The 15093-nt window shown below is 49.6% G+C and overlaps 6 protein-coding genes across 6 annotated transcripts; 3 read left to right on the forward strand and 3 right to left on the reverse strand.

Annotated features, from left to right (window-relative positions):
* Positions 1 to 360: 360 nt before the first annotated feature.
* LTR84_005927 (uncharacterized protein) lies at positions 361 to 2045 on the reverse strand (the record flags this gene model as incomplete). Its single annotated transcript, XM_064849491.1, has 2 exons — positions 361 to 1767; positions 1836 to 2045. The coding sequence occupies 2 exons, from the start codon at positions 2043 to 2045 to the stop codon at positions 361 to 363; spliced, it is 1617 nt and encodes a 538-aa protein (XP_064703715.1).
* Positions 2046 to 2488: 443 nt separating this feature from the next.
* LTR84_005928 (uncharacterized protein) lies at positions 2489 to 4770 on the forward strand (the record flags this gene model as incomplete). Its single annotated transcript, XM_064849492.1, has 3 exons — positions 2489 to 3335; positions 3409 to 3625; positions 3684 to 4770. The coding sequence occupies 3 exons, from the start codon at positions 2489 to 2491 to the stop codon at positions 4768 to 4770; spliced, it is 2151 nt and encodes a 716-aa protein (XP_064703716.1).
* A 667-nt stretch (positions 4771 to 5437) lies between these two features.
* On the reverse strand, positions 5438 to 7342 carry LTR84_005929 (uncharacterized protein; the record flags this gene model as incomplete). Its single annotated transcript, XM_064849493.1, has 5 exons — positions 5438 to 5765; positions 5823 to 6236; positions 6298 to 6318; positions 6370 to 6575; positions 6638 to 7342. The coding sequence occupies 5 exons, from the start codon at positions 7340 to 7342 to the stop codon at positions 5438 to 5440; spliced, it is 1674 nt and encodes a 557-aa protein (XP_064703717.1).
* A 717-nt stretch (positions 7343 to 8059) lies between these two features.
* LTR84_005930 (uncharacterized protein) lies at positions 8060 to 9966 on the forward strand (the record flags this gene model as incomplete). The annotated part of the gene is made up of 6 exons (XM_064849494.1): positions 8060 to 8250; positions 8316 to 8556; positions 8613 to 8922; positions 8974 to 9510; positions 9576 to 9670; positions 9721 to 9966. 6 exons carry the CDS (start codon positions 8060 to 8062, stop codon positions 9964 to 9966), a joined length of 1620 nt encoding a protein of 539 aa, XP_064703718.1.
* Positions 9967 to 11003: 1037 nt separating this feature from the next.
* Positions 11004 to 12809, forward strand: LTR84_005931 (uncharacterized protein; the record flags this gene model as incomplete). Its single annotated transcript, XM_064849495.1, has 1 exon — positions 11004 to 12809. The coding sequence occupies one exon, from the start codon at positions 11004 to 11006 to the stop codon at positions 12807 to 12809; it is 1806 nt and encodes a 601-aa protein (XP_064703719.1).
* Positions 12810 to 13013: 204 nt separating this feature from the next.
* Positions 13014 to 14699, reverse strand: LTR84_005932 (uncharacterized protein; the record flags this gene model as incomplete). Its single annotated transcript, XM_064849496.1, has 1 exon — positions 13014 to 14699. One exon carries the CDS (start codon positions 14697 to 14699, stop codon positions 13014 to 13016), a length of 1686 nt encoding a protein of 561 aa, XP_064703720.1.
* Between the last annotated feature and the right edge of the window lie 394 nt (positions 14700 to 15093).

Consider the following 15093-nt stretch of genomic DNA (forward strand, 5'->3'; position numbering starts at 1 on the left):
AACTGCATTTCGCCATGGTCAGTGATGACGGGCCATGTTCAATCTCCCCTTCATCGTCCCTTGCCATGTTCCCCCCCATTCGTACAGCATCCCCCATCCGAGATACATCCGAACTTGGCCGAAGCTTTACCCATCAATCCGACATGACCCGATGGCGATATCGGAAATACTTAAATGACCTCGACGTTCTTCTTCCCTTAGTGTAAATGAACCGAATATCACAGACAAGCTGTAAGAATGCCGCTGGCTGTATCAATGTCAACATTCCAACCTCGGTATCGGGTGCCGTTGATTTCTAGTTAATGCTATTTACCTATCTCACCATGGAAAAACCTGAACTCCGTATGTCTGCAGTAATCGCTAAACCACTCCCATCCGCAGCAATTTATTTCCGAATTCGATGAAATAGTAGTCAGCATACACCAGTCCATGATCTTTGATTCTCTCCCTGCCCATTGGATTGTTTGACGTCGTTGCATTCTTCAATATTGCCTCGAAAGTTCGCTCGGGTGTCACATCCTCGCCAGTGATCTGTCCGTCCACCTGTGTCAAGTGTGCCTTCTCAGGAGCAAGGGAGCACTCGATTGTTTCCCGAACGATTCTAAGCGCTGCTTCGATATATCGAGCGCTCAAGTCATGCTGGCCTCCGTCGGAAAGACTCTCGGAGAGCATGAGTAGACCATTAGCTGCGATCATACCGGCCGAGGTATCTCTCAACGGTGGTGAATCACTATCTTCGAGAGGTGCGTCGAAGTCCCATAAGGGAACGTACCTCCCGCTCTTGATTGTCTTGTGAGTGCTGGAAGTCTCCTGCTCTGCGATCCGGACATTGAGCTCGACACATGCGGGCGCTGTTTCCAGCTTGAGCAGAAAGTATTCCGCTAATCCGCACGCGACATCGAGGAAATCTAGTTCTTTGGTCCAGGCATATGTTTGAGCATAGCCCAGGATCGCCCACGCTTGCCCCCGTGACCAAGTGGTGCTGACATCGTGGCCTTGGGCCGTCATATGCCTCATTACTTTCCCCGTCACGGGGTCAAAGTTGACAACATGCCGTGTGCTATATAAAGTCCCTCCATACCGGCAGCTAGAGGTGGCTCCACGAAGAGTGCTTTCAGGTCGTAAGTGCGTGTCTATGAGTGTCCGGGCATGTTTGATGGCGACATCCGCCAAATTCGCTTGGCTTGTTAGTGCAGCGGCATAAAACAATAGGTCCAAGTTGCACATGGAATCAATGATGACGAGGAAATTCTCCGCCATATCTGTGATGGGTATTGCTGGCGGTTTCTGCCAGAAAATTGCGTCCCAGGATCGGATGGCCCCAACCGTACAGCTGAAACGTGTGCAAAGACTTTGTGCAGCCGTGCGGATAGATTTGGCCGCTGACTCGTCGTGGAAAAGCTCCCATCGTGGACGCATGTGAGGCATTATGATGAAGCCCAAATCGTGGGTGTTGGTCAGTTGAGCCTCGCCGTGGATCGGATCAGACCAGAGAAGACCCAGACTCTTCAGGCGGTTACATAGGCCTCGGATTGATAGTGATCTTGACTGACCGACAACATCATTGCCGCCAATCCTATTTATGCAGGCACCGTCATCATCGAGCCCTATTGGAATACCCTGTGGGTACTTGATACTACGCTCAAGTAGCGAGTATAGGCAGCCAGGGAAAAATCCACATGTCCAGAACGAAATATCGCTTGATTGGTAAACTCCAGCATTGAACCCTTTCTGAGGCACTATGTTAGGGTATTGGGTAGGTGGATTCTAGTAATATCGTCAACGAATAGTCCACAAAAGCTTCGCAATATTGGTCTGGCAATGAGGTATCTCACATTATCCGTCAGTCCATCTGTTGCAGTCCGCAAAATTTTGGCAACAACGTTCTCCGAGAATAACTCTGCCAGTAGGCCCCTTTCCTTTCGACCATTTTCATCCACGATTTCCTCTGCAGCCTTTGCGATGAACCGCAGATTCGAGTGTTGATTTGATGTACCGGTTGCGCTTGCAGTTGTTAGCACTTCTGTAACAATAACAGAGTCCATCCTGAAGGACAAGGAAGGCAGTGTTGCATCCTGGAGTCAGTAGGAGTAAATACCATTATCAGCTCTCTTCACACTCCCTATCAGCCCGAACCATCCGACAGGTCTCCATCATAAAGATCTCAGGTATTGGCATGCTTATCGTAGTGGGACAACAAGTGGCATCCAGTTCGTTCTGATCAGACAAGTAAAATAATAAATTACCCCGACATCACATCTTGGCAGGGGCGGATGCATTGTCAGTCGGAATTACGGCAGAATGCGCGGCCGATGAGATCCCGACGTGGATATCATGACCTGGGAGCTAAACGACCAGTCTAGTTTCCAATATCCTGGCCGTAAGTCACCAGGTAGTTATGGTCGCGGATTGTAGGTAGCGGTCAATCAAAGAGTCACCCCTAGCACAGTATTATTGATTATCCTGTCCTCAACTCAATCGCCCACCTATGCCTGTACTTGACGGCTTCTCTGATAATCCCTTGCAAACGCGCGAGGATGTCGTCCGGGCAAGTAAGGCACTTCTGAGGCCACTGCTCAAGTATTTCTCGACAGGCTCAGCTAGAGTGCGGCTCCCCGTTGCATCTGGAACACACTTCGATGAAACGGCCGCTCAGTTGGAAGGCTATGCAAGGCCATTATGGGTAGTTGGTGCGTTGTTGATGGCAGGCGATGCCGACTGGGACCTGATACAGCCATGGTTCAATGGTCTTGCAACAGGCTCCGATCCAGACCATCCTGATTACTGGGGTGCCATCAAAGATTATGATCAGCGTATGGTCGAAGCTGAAATGATCTCCTTCACCCTACTTGCCGCACCCCGAGCAGTACTTTGGGACAAGCTTGAGCCGCAAACGCAGAACAATCTGATCAGGTGGCTCCAGGATATAAATAATAGGGAGATACATAAAGCGAACTGGCTCTGGTTTCGTGTCTTTGCAAATTTGGCTCTCATCCGTGTGGCTGATACGAAACTCAATGAGATCCGGCCTCAAATGGAAAATGACTTGTCACAGCTGGACACCTTCTACCTTGGCCATGGTTGGTCAGGAGATGGAGATTGGAGAAGTGTAGATCAAGATGAAGAGGAATGGAGGACCTACAGCACGACCGGTCTTGCACATACTGGTTCAAGTGGACGGAGAGCTGACTTTTACTCGGGTAGTTTTGCTATTCAATTCAGCCAGCTCCTTTATGTACGCTTTGCTCGAGATTTGGATCCAACTCGAACTGAAAAATATTGCCAACAAGCACGGCAATTTGGTGCTGGGTTCTGGCGATTTTTTGACGCAGAAGGTACGCCCACTCCTAGTAACAAGCACGAAGTCTTATGCAGCTACACAGTCTTGCTAATTTAATGTTGTGGCAGGTGCGGTCATACCATTCGGTAGATCGCTGACGTACCGTTTTGCTTGCGCTGGCTATTTTGCTGCGCTGGCTTTTGCCGATGTTCCCAACATGCCGGAACCATTAGCGAGCCATGGAGCTGTCAAAGGCTTTCTACTCCGGCATCTGCGATGGTGGGCGAGGCACTCTGAAGACATATTTTATCCCGACGGGACTATGAATCTGGGCTGGCTCTATCCGTACGTATGCCGATGCTGTCCTGGACAAGTCCCTCATGACTAACATTCAATCACCCAGAAACATGTACATGACCGAAGATTATAACTCACCACAGTCAGTCTATTGGGCTCTAAAAGCCTTGATCGTAGTCGGCTTACCAGCGAATCATCTATTCTGGACTCAGCCAGAGCTCCCTTATCCAGAAATCACACGCCAAACAGCGGTTGAACTCCTTCGAGCACCCAGACAAATCCTTTGCAATCAATCCAGTGGAGGCCATCACTTCATGCTCTCAAGCACACAATTCTTGGGCTTCCATTTTAAGGGAGGAGTAGCAAAATACTGTAAATTTGCATATTCGTCAGCGTTTGGCTTCTCCGTCCCAACCGGAAATTCTTCAGTGGCTCAAATCGCACCGGACAACATGTTACTGATAAGTCGAGATGGCACAGAGACATGGGCAACAAAATACAAATGTGGTGAAACAGTCTTTGGTAGTGTCATGTGCGAGGGTCTAGGAAATCACAAGGTTGTCACTGCTGAAGTGACATGGCACCCCTGGGTCGATCGGTCTGTGATTGTGAAAACGACACTGGTGCCTCCAAGCGAGGAATGGCCAGACTGGCATGTTCGCGTCCACCGGATCAAGACCACGGAGGCAGGCAAATTGCTCTTGACTGCAGAAGGGGGCTTCGCCATTTCTGGTCGTCGGAGAAAAGATGGCGCTGATCTGCCATTGCTTGACCATGAAGCATTGGATGAAAAGGCAACAATTGGACACGTCGAGGGCATAATCCACGAAAAAGATTCGATCCTTGTTTTGTCCCATGCAGGAGCCTCTGGAATCAGCACAGAAGTTTTGTTGCCAGAGCAAGGGGCCACGTCTGTGGCGATTCTCAAGCCTGAGGCAAACACCAACCTCATCACACAACGAACCGTCATACCGATTGTTGAGCACGCACTGAAGGGGACGAAGGCGGGCAATGATTTCTTCCTGATTACCAAGATATTTGCGATTCCCACCCCAGGTAGTGCTCGGCCCATTGGCGGCCAGAAATCCCTTGCAAGTCGATGGCTTCAGCGTCCAGACGTCATCATTGAGAAAACCACGAAAACCAAAGACAACTACCAATTTTGCCTCAAATCAAGGAAGCTGCATATTTGAATCTAGTAGGTGTTCTCATAAGTTGAGGGCCACACACCACCGGCTTGTGACCCTCCGAGAATGTCACCCCACTGACTAGAGAATCCTGCTGCCATATCATTAGGGTGAGAGTTGAAATTCATATCCTCGTAACTGATAACTCGATCCATTTCAGTGAAGCTGTGGTCCATCAAGATACGCGAGATGGCAGACAATTCGTCGCCATCAGTCACATATGGGTGGGAAATGGCTGCACCAGTAGACCCTGGTGGATGCTCCCAGTTTTGGGCGCTGCAGACAGGCGGAAGAGACGAATTGAGGGGTCCGCTTACTGTTGCCATTACAGCCGCCTGAATGCTGTTCTCTGGCAGGGTTGTCGACTCAGCAGTATGCACCTGCCGAGGGTCCTGCTCCACGAGCTCTTCTTCGTATTCTGACGCGCTCATCCGGTATTCATGATCTTGCTGATGTCGAAGGTAAAGTCTTCTCAATCTGGAGGCCAACTGGCTAAAGAATGTCTTCCTAAACTCTTGGTCTCCTTGTCGATCTGCGCCTGCCCATCGCAACGACATATTCTCAAGACATCGTACGAGTACCCAAAACTCAGTATCTACGTCAACAGCCTGAAGATGACGCCAATGGACTATGTGCGTTCGTCAGTACACAGCTTTTGATTGGAAGCCAGCCATTACTCACACAACAAGACACGTCCGCCCACAAAAGCAGAAAATCCGAGCTGTGGAGACACTGGAAAACATCTGGAAGTAGTCTCGAGATACTTGGAGGTAATGTTGGCTGTTTCAATGGCGGCATGCTGACAGGTGTCGGCACTGTACGAACTTGGCAGATTGATACCCTGCAATTTAAGCCCGGGATATGCGATACTCTGATGTAAAAGGATCATTGAAGCATTGTGTGTGGCATGTGCAACCGTCATGTTTGGGTCCATGACACCAGGAAAATCCCGGCGAGACACGCCAGAATCCTTCCACTGCTGTGGCAGAAACATCTTCCAGCTGAGCGATAGTGTCAGTCAAGTGATTCAGAGCTCATCTCGTAGGAACGCATCTTACTGAACCAGACGAAGATCAAGCTCTTTGAATCGCACAAGCCAACTGGAGACTTCTTGCCTGTTATCAAAGTTGATCTTCTGATGGAGAAAATATGCCACCACCCGACTGAGAGACTCCATAGACTCTACAAAGTAGGCAAACGCTCCAACGGTTGACATATCAACCGTTTCCGAGCTTGTTACTGGACGGGGAACTGTTGGCGAGGCCGAGGCAGCCTCAGTAATATCAATATTTGTTGACGGTGACGTGTGCCAGTGATGGGCAGGGAGAAAAGTGATTGACTTGTTGATACCGGCCACAGATCGGTCCCAGATCCCAAAATATGGCGTGACAGCTGGTGTTTCTCGATACCAGTGGCCGCCACATATTGGCAGTCTGCGACTGACATCAGCACTCGTGAGACTGGTATTCGATCTGACAGTCTGTGAGCAACTTGGAATATTCAACGATTCTACCACGAGGTTTAGAGACCTACCCGGTTGTCACTGAACAAAATCTATGATCGTTAGGAAAATCGTCATCAGTCACGGAGTGATGGACAACATACCTATCAAGAATGAAGATGTTCCAGAAGACGCGTCGTCTCTCTTCCTCCTCGACCCAGTTCACTGGGTCACGCAATTCACACGCGGAACGTAATAGACCGTTACGCTTCTCGAGATCCTCTAACTCAACTGTCAATTGCAGGTACTCTACCGTTCTAGTTAAAGATCCGATCACTGGCCATGCCTTGTGCGCGGCACCATTACCAATCTGGATTTGATTAATGAGTCACGGATCCCTTTTCTATGCAGGAACAGCAACCGGACACTGACCTCTGTGAAAGCGAGAATGGCGAGGGCTTGCAGATTTTCTACCGACAATTCTTCCATTGCGCCTAAGCGCACAATATTCCTTGACTTTGTGGTCTCGGCTCTGACGTATGTCGCGTCCAGAGACTGCCCATCTTCTGTTTTCACGAATCTCAGAGCTGCGAAAACCATGGCATGAAGCACCAGAGACATCTGTTGCTGTCCTTCGGGCGTCGAGATCTTGCGTCTAAATGCGGCCTCATGTACGATAGGAAGCCATGGCTGCATATATGTAAAATATACAGCTAAAAGGTCGTTGAGGCACGCAATAGACGGAGGAGTAGGATACTTTTCTTCACCATACTGGAATTTCTCCCTAGACATAAGAACGGTTTCTGATGGGACAGGTTGAGTGTTCTCATCAAGCCGCCTTGCTCGCTTGCGTGGCCGGGCATCGTTATGCTCCTCCTCATTTTCGGCATGCCTTAGATGAATGGAGGAGTTCGGTAACGTGCCCAAGGTCGATCCGAGCGTAGACGTTAACAGCTGAATTTCGTGAGACAGCTTAGACAGTACATTGGCGATATGAGACTCATCGTCAGAGGATGTTAGTTCCAACCCATCAAAATTTCGGTCAGGTCGGCGTTTTGAACTATGGTCAAAAACATGGCTTTCTATGGCTTCTGGTCCGGCATCAGTAGGTTGAAATTGAGAATAGCTCTTGGGCATCCAGTAATTTTACCGAGGCGGCGGCTAAGAGCTTCCACTGCACCACTCTTCAGCCCTGGTTTGGTCTTTGCGATATCATACACGCATTCGGTATCTTCGATGAGTCTTAGTGGATGAGTTGTTTTAGATAGAGTGAATCAAACGGCTCCTTACCGAGTCGTTGACAATTCAAGCAGGAGGGTTGTTGGCGTGAGCACTTCAATTTCCGTCGTCTACATTGGCCGCACGATGGCAGCACAGTGTCACTGTCGGGATCAGTTGCGATCTCGAGATGGTTGTCCATCGCTGCGTTCTCGGTCTGTGGGGGACGGATGGCGGGAGAATGGTCGGCCGCGAGATGGTGCGAAAGCCTTAAATATACCTTCTCAACTCTAGAATTTGGCCTTGTCTCGCGGATATTCCTCGGGGCCGTTGGGGCTAATGATTCTCTCCTTCAAACCTTTCTGCTTAGCGTCCATTCCTTAACGCGGGGCCCAACATTGAAATCTTGTGGACCGCATGAATCCACTCCAGGTTCTGTTTTTTGCCCCCAGCTTTGGCCGAGGGGGATGGTGTTGATTCTCCATAGGTCTAAGCGATTTATTCACTGGCAACGGCTCTCGTGACAGACATGACTCTGCATATAAGGCATGGAGCAATTCCTCGGGACGAACTCGTTTTTTGATCGAAGACACACTCCAACCCCTGGTTCTAGTCTATCTCGAAGCCCGTCACAATATGGCTACAGTCAAGGATTCCGCTGATGGCGAGAAAGCTGTCATCGAGGTGGAAGAACACGCTACAAAGGGCACATCAGAGGATGAGATCGCACCGGTTACTTCAGCGTATGCTGGCTTCACACGTGGAGCTCTGATTCGAAAATTCAAGCGACTCTACGTGACTGGCCTGATGGTGGCTCTTGGAGGAGTGTATGTCTTGCCTCTGTGACAGCAGAACCTAAAACTCGCTACTACCATGCTAATCAGTATATCAGGTACGCCGGCTATTGCAACTCCGTGATCGGTAGCATCGTTGCCAACAGAGGATTCATCCAGGCATTTGCAACCGTTCATGACCCCAAGACTGGCAAACTCGTCCTCGACGCACAGCATGTGTCCATATGGGCCGCCGTGAACTATGCCTCACAAATTACTTTTCAATTCATCTCCCCCTTCACGGCCGATCGGTTTGGTCGCAAGTTCAACATGTGGGTGTTCACCTTCTTCCTGACTCTGGTAAGCAAGCAAACAATATGAAAAACCAATGATATTGATCCTGACGCCTCGGTCAGTCCATCATACTTGCGATCGTTGCACAAAACTATATTGTCCTCGCACTCTCCCGTGTCGCAGGTGGATGTGCAAGTGGCATGATCTCTACAGCTTGTATGGTCTACATGTCTGAGATTGCTCTGCCCCAGTTTCGTGGTGCCATGCTGGGTGCCTTCTCACTTGCTTTCGCCCTCGGACAGGTCTTTTTGGCGATCGGCCTCAAGACGCTCGACGTCACAGCTCCCTATCAATTCCGTCGCATGTTCTATTCGGAATTCGTGTTCTTTGGTCTTTGGTTGGTTCCAGTGATCTATCTTCCTGAGACTCCTGGTAAGATACCAGGCTCTGTTTGTGTTTAGGCGTGGCTGATTAGTATTCTAGCATGGTATGCGACAAAAGGGAGACATGAAGAAGGAAAGAAAGCCCTGCACAAGCTGGTCGGTAACGTCGAAGGCTATGATCTCGATCGTGAGTATGGAGTCGTTCGATTCGAGGCCGAGAAGTCGATTGCCCTTGCTAAATCCCACGGTAACTCCGACTGGAGCGCCCTTTTCACCAAGAACAACATCAAACGAATCATCGTGGCAACCCTACCTTTCACCTTCCAGAATTTTGTCGGTGTTGCTCTGATATTCGGGTTCACCACCTACTTTTTTCAACTGGCGAATCTCAAGGATCCCTTCCTCGGAAAAATCATAATCCAACTCGTTCTTCTCACCGGATTAGTCGTATCATTCTACTTCGTTGATAAGGTCGGTCGGCGAAAGTTGGTCATCTGGGGTGGAGTAGTCCTGGGCATTATCTGCTTCATCGTTGGCGGCCTAGGCTTCCGGGAGCAAACCAGTGCCTCGGGCGTAGGATTGATTGTACTCTGTGCAGTCTGGGCCTTTGTCTACGCCAATTCTATGGCTCCAATTGGTAAGTAGATGCCACGAGCTCTTCTAATCTGCTCGGGTTTGACTAGTCTGACTCATTCTACACAGGCTGGATTTCTCTCGTCGAAGTATCAAGCCCTCAGCTTCGTGCAAAGACTACTGCCTGCGCTGCCATTATACAGGCTTGTACGGGATTGATCTTCGTGAGTTCCATTCACATTGATTATCATTCGTTCAACTAACGCGTAAATAGTCGTACACGGTCCCAATCATGCTTTCTAACCAAGGGGCGGGTTGGGGACAGAAGATTGGTCTATTCTTTGGCGGAATCACCTTCGTATACCTATTACCCGTTATTTTCTTCTATCCGGAGACCAAGAACCGTACGTATGAAGAGCTAGACGAGCTGTTTGAGCGTGGTATCCCCGCCTGGAAATTCGAAACCACAAAGACAAGACATCAGACGGCAGTTGCGGCTGAGAGAACTCACGAGCCGTGATTTCGGACCATAGTCCAATCAAACGCATGTTAATGCGGCTGTTTTGGTGATTAGAGATATATCGGATCAATGTAACCACCACACTATGGGAGGCTCCCTTGGTTCCTGTCAAGGGAAATGAGACATCGGTGGCTACCTAACTAGTACCCAAAGTGGCAGAAAATCTTCAATACTGGAAAACTCAGTATTTGAAAGGGATTCTAATGAACATAATTCTTCCAAACTCTAGGAGAGCTCTCGTGATATAATGACCTTGGGTAAACAGAGCCTCTTGATCTTAGAGCAGAGGTTGTGGGACACGAAATAGTTTCCTAGTTAAAACCCCAATTGCTGCGTTGAGTCCGACTGATGAAAACAACAGAGGGCGATACAGCTCGCCTCGCACGTCCAAGAGTTTCCATAGCTAGTCATAGAGCAGTAGCCTTAGCAATACGAGGGCACTCGATGATAGGATGATTTGGCGAAATCGGGTTTCACAGCTTGTTTTGCCGTAAATGCATGCCGCGATTCAACCTCAGTCCATATCAGGCCACAAGCCACTTTAAGAGAGAGCGATGTCAAAACTGTACGAGGGAATCCGATGGCGGAAGAGACCCTGTTGTGAAAACTAACTACTGACTCGTAGACTTCCTCTAGCGCGACAGCCACATAGGTAACCCCGGAAGGCAGCCGATCGTGTGGAGTTGAGACTGTCGGCAATTGAACATGAAAACACCGCGGGACCCGGAGCATCTCTCGTGCGAGCAATATTCCGAGCAGGCGATATTGGGGTTTGATGTTGCCACTGTGGAGGTTGTGATCCCTTGTCTTTATGGGGCGTGGATTAACAGAGGCAGGGCGGTTGACACTATTCGGGGTGAGCAGTATTATCTATCCTAACCGTCGAATAAGCGGGCCGGGTGTGTTCGTGGTCGTAGATTTGGCCCTAGCCACTTCCATGGAAACCAGCATAGAAGCATGAGAGACGAATAATCTTCTTGTACGCATCGATCTACCTCACCAACATCCATTGAGATCACAACAAGAGGAAGAACATTATGCTCAGACCTCAGGCGACGGCCACGCGAGAAGTGATCTGCCTGGACGGAGTATGGAATTTCGAGATCGTCGCTGATGCTGCAACGGAGGAGTGGACCGAGCTGCTTTCACCAAAGACACAAATACCGGTGCCTGCGAGCTACAATGATATCCTACTCGACCACGGCATACGGGATCATGTCGGCTGGGTCAAATATCAACGTCGCGTCAGGGTTCCCAGGAGCTGGACCTCAGAGCACGTCTTCATCCGCTGCGACGCGGCCACGCACAGAGGGCGGATCTACGTCAATGACAAACTCGTTGCGGATCATCAGGGTGGATATACCCCTTTTGACGCGAATATCACGGAGCTCGTCAGTGCAGGAAAAGAATTCTGTCTCACAGTCGCTGTTTGTAATGAACTCAGCAACGAAACTATCCCGCCTGGGAGCATTGAGGTTTTGGCCAATGGGACACGGAAACAGAAATACTTGCACGACTTCTTCAATTACTCTGGCCTTTCTCGTTCGGTGTGGCTGTACAGCGTGCCTCAACGTTCATTCCGGGATGTTACCATTGTCACCGACACTGTTGGCGAGAACAGGACGGGGATTATCAAGTATGAAGCCACTTGCAGTGAGTCAGTTGATTGTGAGATCCGAGTGACGGTTGCGGATGAGAATGGAAACGTTGTAGGGTGTGCCCACGGAGAGCGGAGTGAAATCGAGATCGAGTCCGTGCATCTCTGGCAACCAGGAAACGCGTATCTGTACAAGCTGACCCTTTATCTGCACCGTTTGGACGACAATTCACTTGTCGACGAATACTCTATTGACGTCGGAGTACGTACAGTCGAGGTGAAGGGATCTCAGTTCTTAATCAACAACAAGCCTTTTTATTTCACCGGCTTCGGCAAACATGAAGACACTCCAATCCGTGGCAAAGGGCACGACTCAGCATATATGGTGCATGACTTCCAACTCCTGGAATGGATCGGTGCCAACTCTTTCCGAACCTCGCACTACCCCTATGCAGAGGAGGTGTACGATTTCGCTGATCGACACGGGATCGTTGTGATCGATGAGACCGCTGCTGTTGGCCTAAATCTAGGCATTGCATCTGGACTATTTGGCAAGAAGGCACCTCCAACATGGTCAGCGGAGACCATGAATGTCACTACGAGCATTGCACACTCTCAGAACATTCGCGAACTCATATCACGCGACAAGAACCACCCTTCGGTGGTAATGTGGTGTATCGCCAATGAGCCGGCGTCCCACGAAGATGGTGCTCGAGAATACTTCGCTCCACTGGTCAAATTGACGCGTAGCCTGGATTCCACGCGGCCCATTTGTTTTAGCAACTGCGTCCTGGCGACTGCGGAAAATGATTTGATATCCGACCTGTTCGATGTTCTCTGCTTGAATCGATATTACGGGTGGTATGAACACACCGGCGACCTGGAAACCGCAGAGCACGAGTTGGAGACAGATCTCCGGACCTGGCAAACCAAGTATGGCAAGCCCATGATCATGACCGAATATGGCTCCGACACCATGGCCGGACTACACATGACAAATCCGGGACCTTGGAGTGAGGAGTTTCAGAGCAGTATGCTCGAGGTGTACCATCGTGTGTTTGACCGCCTTGACTCTGTCATTGGTGAGCATGTGTGGAGTTTTTCAGATTTCCAAACCAGCGCCATGGTCTTTAGGGTGGATGGAAACAAAAAGGGCGTCTTCACTAGGGACCGGCGGCCGAAACTTGCGGCGCAGGCACTTAGAAAGCGATGGGTAGAACGGAAGAATGATGCATTGCATGGATGACATTAGGACCTTCTCTGTTGGTCAGAGAAGAATCAACAAATACACATTCGCACCGATACTCTTGACCAAGCTTGTGATCATAAATAGATTTCATGAGTATGGGTTAAGGAGGGATACACTGCAGTCTTGTAGCCGCTCACTGGTGGCATGTTCCAATAACTCAGAATCGATAGAACAACCCGAGCATCGGCACTAATTTTCTGCTCATTCGGGCGTGGCATCCTCGTCTGAGCTTTCTGCGTAAATGGCTCGTTGCAGCAACCAACTCAACTTTGTAAGATTATGTTGCTGAAGTCTGTCCAACAACAAGAATGCGTCATTCACTTCGATGAAGTCGTCCCAAGAATACACGGCAAGTTTTCTTGCGTAGCGCTGGAATTGAACGGCAAACCATTCTTGATTTTCAACGAGCTCACTTGCCACGGCCCCAAGACCTGCAACCCAAAATAGTAGAAGATCATCTTCCCTACTCGTAGGAGCAGTATCACAGTGATCGATTATACTACTGAGTCGATTGCGCAGTGGTCTGGCATCAATCGCCGCTCGAATGGTTAGAGCACCTGTCACGTGCTTCGCTGGCGAGTACGGGGCACTCGCAGGAACAAATGCAAGCCAGACAATAAGCGCTAACCGGACACAATCCTGCAATTTGAAGTGGCGATTAGCATTGGATGCATCCAAAGTTTCATCTTTGGAACCAAGCAGTTCATCGGATAATGTGTAGCTACGAGCAACCGCCCAGTCTCGGTCAGGGAGTTCAGAGAGAACAGCAACCTCAGCCCACTGACATTGTATCACATGAGCAAGGTTGACGACAGCCTCAATGATGGCGGTAAAATTAAGACTGAAGTTTATTTTGGTCCGAGAGAAACCTCGTCCATTGGGCTCCCAGCTGTGCTCTTGTAGAGCTTGGATGGCTCGAGAGGATTGGAGTGTCGTTATCTCCTCGGTTTCCCATCGCTCCTCCACTAAAGGGTGCCTAGCTGTGGCCGCAGCTTGAAACCTATCGGCAATCCATAGCATACGTCGCAGGTAGGGATTGAGGTTCTGGAAGCCACCAAAGTGTGTGTTGCAGAGATACATGATCATGTTGCCATGCATCAATACGGCGTCCCAGTTTCTGCGGTAGCTCTCTATCGCCCACAAGTAGAGTATACTTTGTAGCAGCTCTTGCGTTACCGGCCGGCCTTCTGCAAGATACTTTCGGAGCAACTTCAGGGTGGCGTCAGCCAAACGTTCTGGAAGATCTTCTCGTGCAAAGTGGTACTGCTCCACATATTTCATGCGAGCGCTCGAGGCGGTTAGCAGAGCCAAAAAATGGACATGGTCCGACAAAGATTTGCGGATGATCTGAATGGCGGGGTTGGCGGGGTTTTGATCATTACCAGTAATGAAAGACAGTATATCTAGTCTCGTCACGGCTGGGAAGAATTTGGTAACAAAGTATTGAAGAATTCGATGCTTCTCAGCATTCATCGAAACCGTGAATTGACCGAAAGGTTCAGCCGACGTCCCAGATGGTCGGACGATGTCCAGTAATGGACTAGTTGGACAGGAGTCATGGCTGCACGTCTTGAGACCTTGTGAAGTACTATTACTGGTATGGCCTTGTTTAGATGTTTCAGAAGTGATCGAGTGAGGTTGGTCAGCGATTCGCAGGACTGGACGGATGGTAGTAGGTGATGGAGGAGGTGGAAGGAAAGTCCAGCCTAGAGGAATGCTTGATCTCTTGACACGCCTCCTGCTTTTCCTCTCTTTGCCCAGATCCCGAGATCGCTGGACATGCTGGTTAATTTCTCGGAGGTCTTGAGAATCAGCTTTACTATTCGAGAGAGATTTGGACAGCGAGGTCTTGTTTACGAATAGCAGGCCCACTGAATTCGCATTCATTTCATCACTGATGCATTTCGGCGGATAAGGCTTGGTAAGAACACTGCACAGTCATGATGCCCCGTAAGTGGGAGTGGGTGGCTTAGTTGGTTGGAAAGGAAAAACGAAGAGGGAAGCCATGGAAGTCATCACATTCAAAAGCAGCCTCACATATCATCTGAATGTGCATTCCGTCTTTGGTGATTTGAAAACCGGCAATCATAATCACCTCACCACCGCCGTTGTTCTGACGCGCGGGGTTGCCGAGTTCAACCAAGGCTATTGCTTCAGCCACGAGTGACGACTGATGTGTCGAGTTGCGACGGTTGTTCGCTTGTGATAGAGGCGGGCTTGGCCGTCCTGGATCTCATCTCGTTTCATTCCTGTGACGTCTTCAGCTCCAATGACTTGCGAG

This window comes from Exophiala bonariae (assembly GCF_035927105.1).
Source record: "Exophiala bonariae strain CCFEE 5792 chromosome Unknown scaffold_22, whole genome shotgun sequence".
NCBI classification, from domain to species: domain Eukaryota; kingdom Fungi; phylum Ascomycota; class Eurotiomycetes; order Chaetothyriales; family Herpotrichiellaceae; genus Exophiala; species Exophiala bonariae.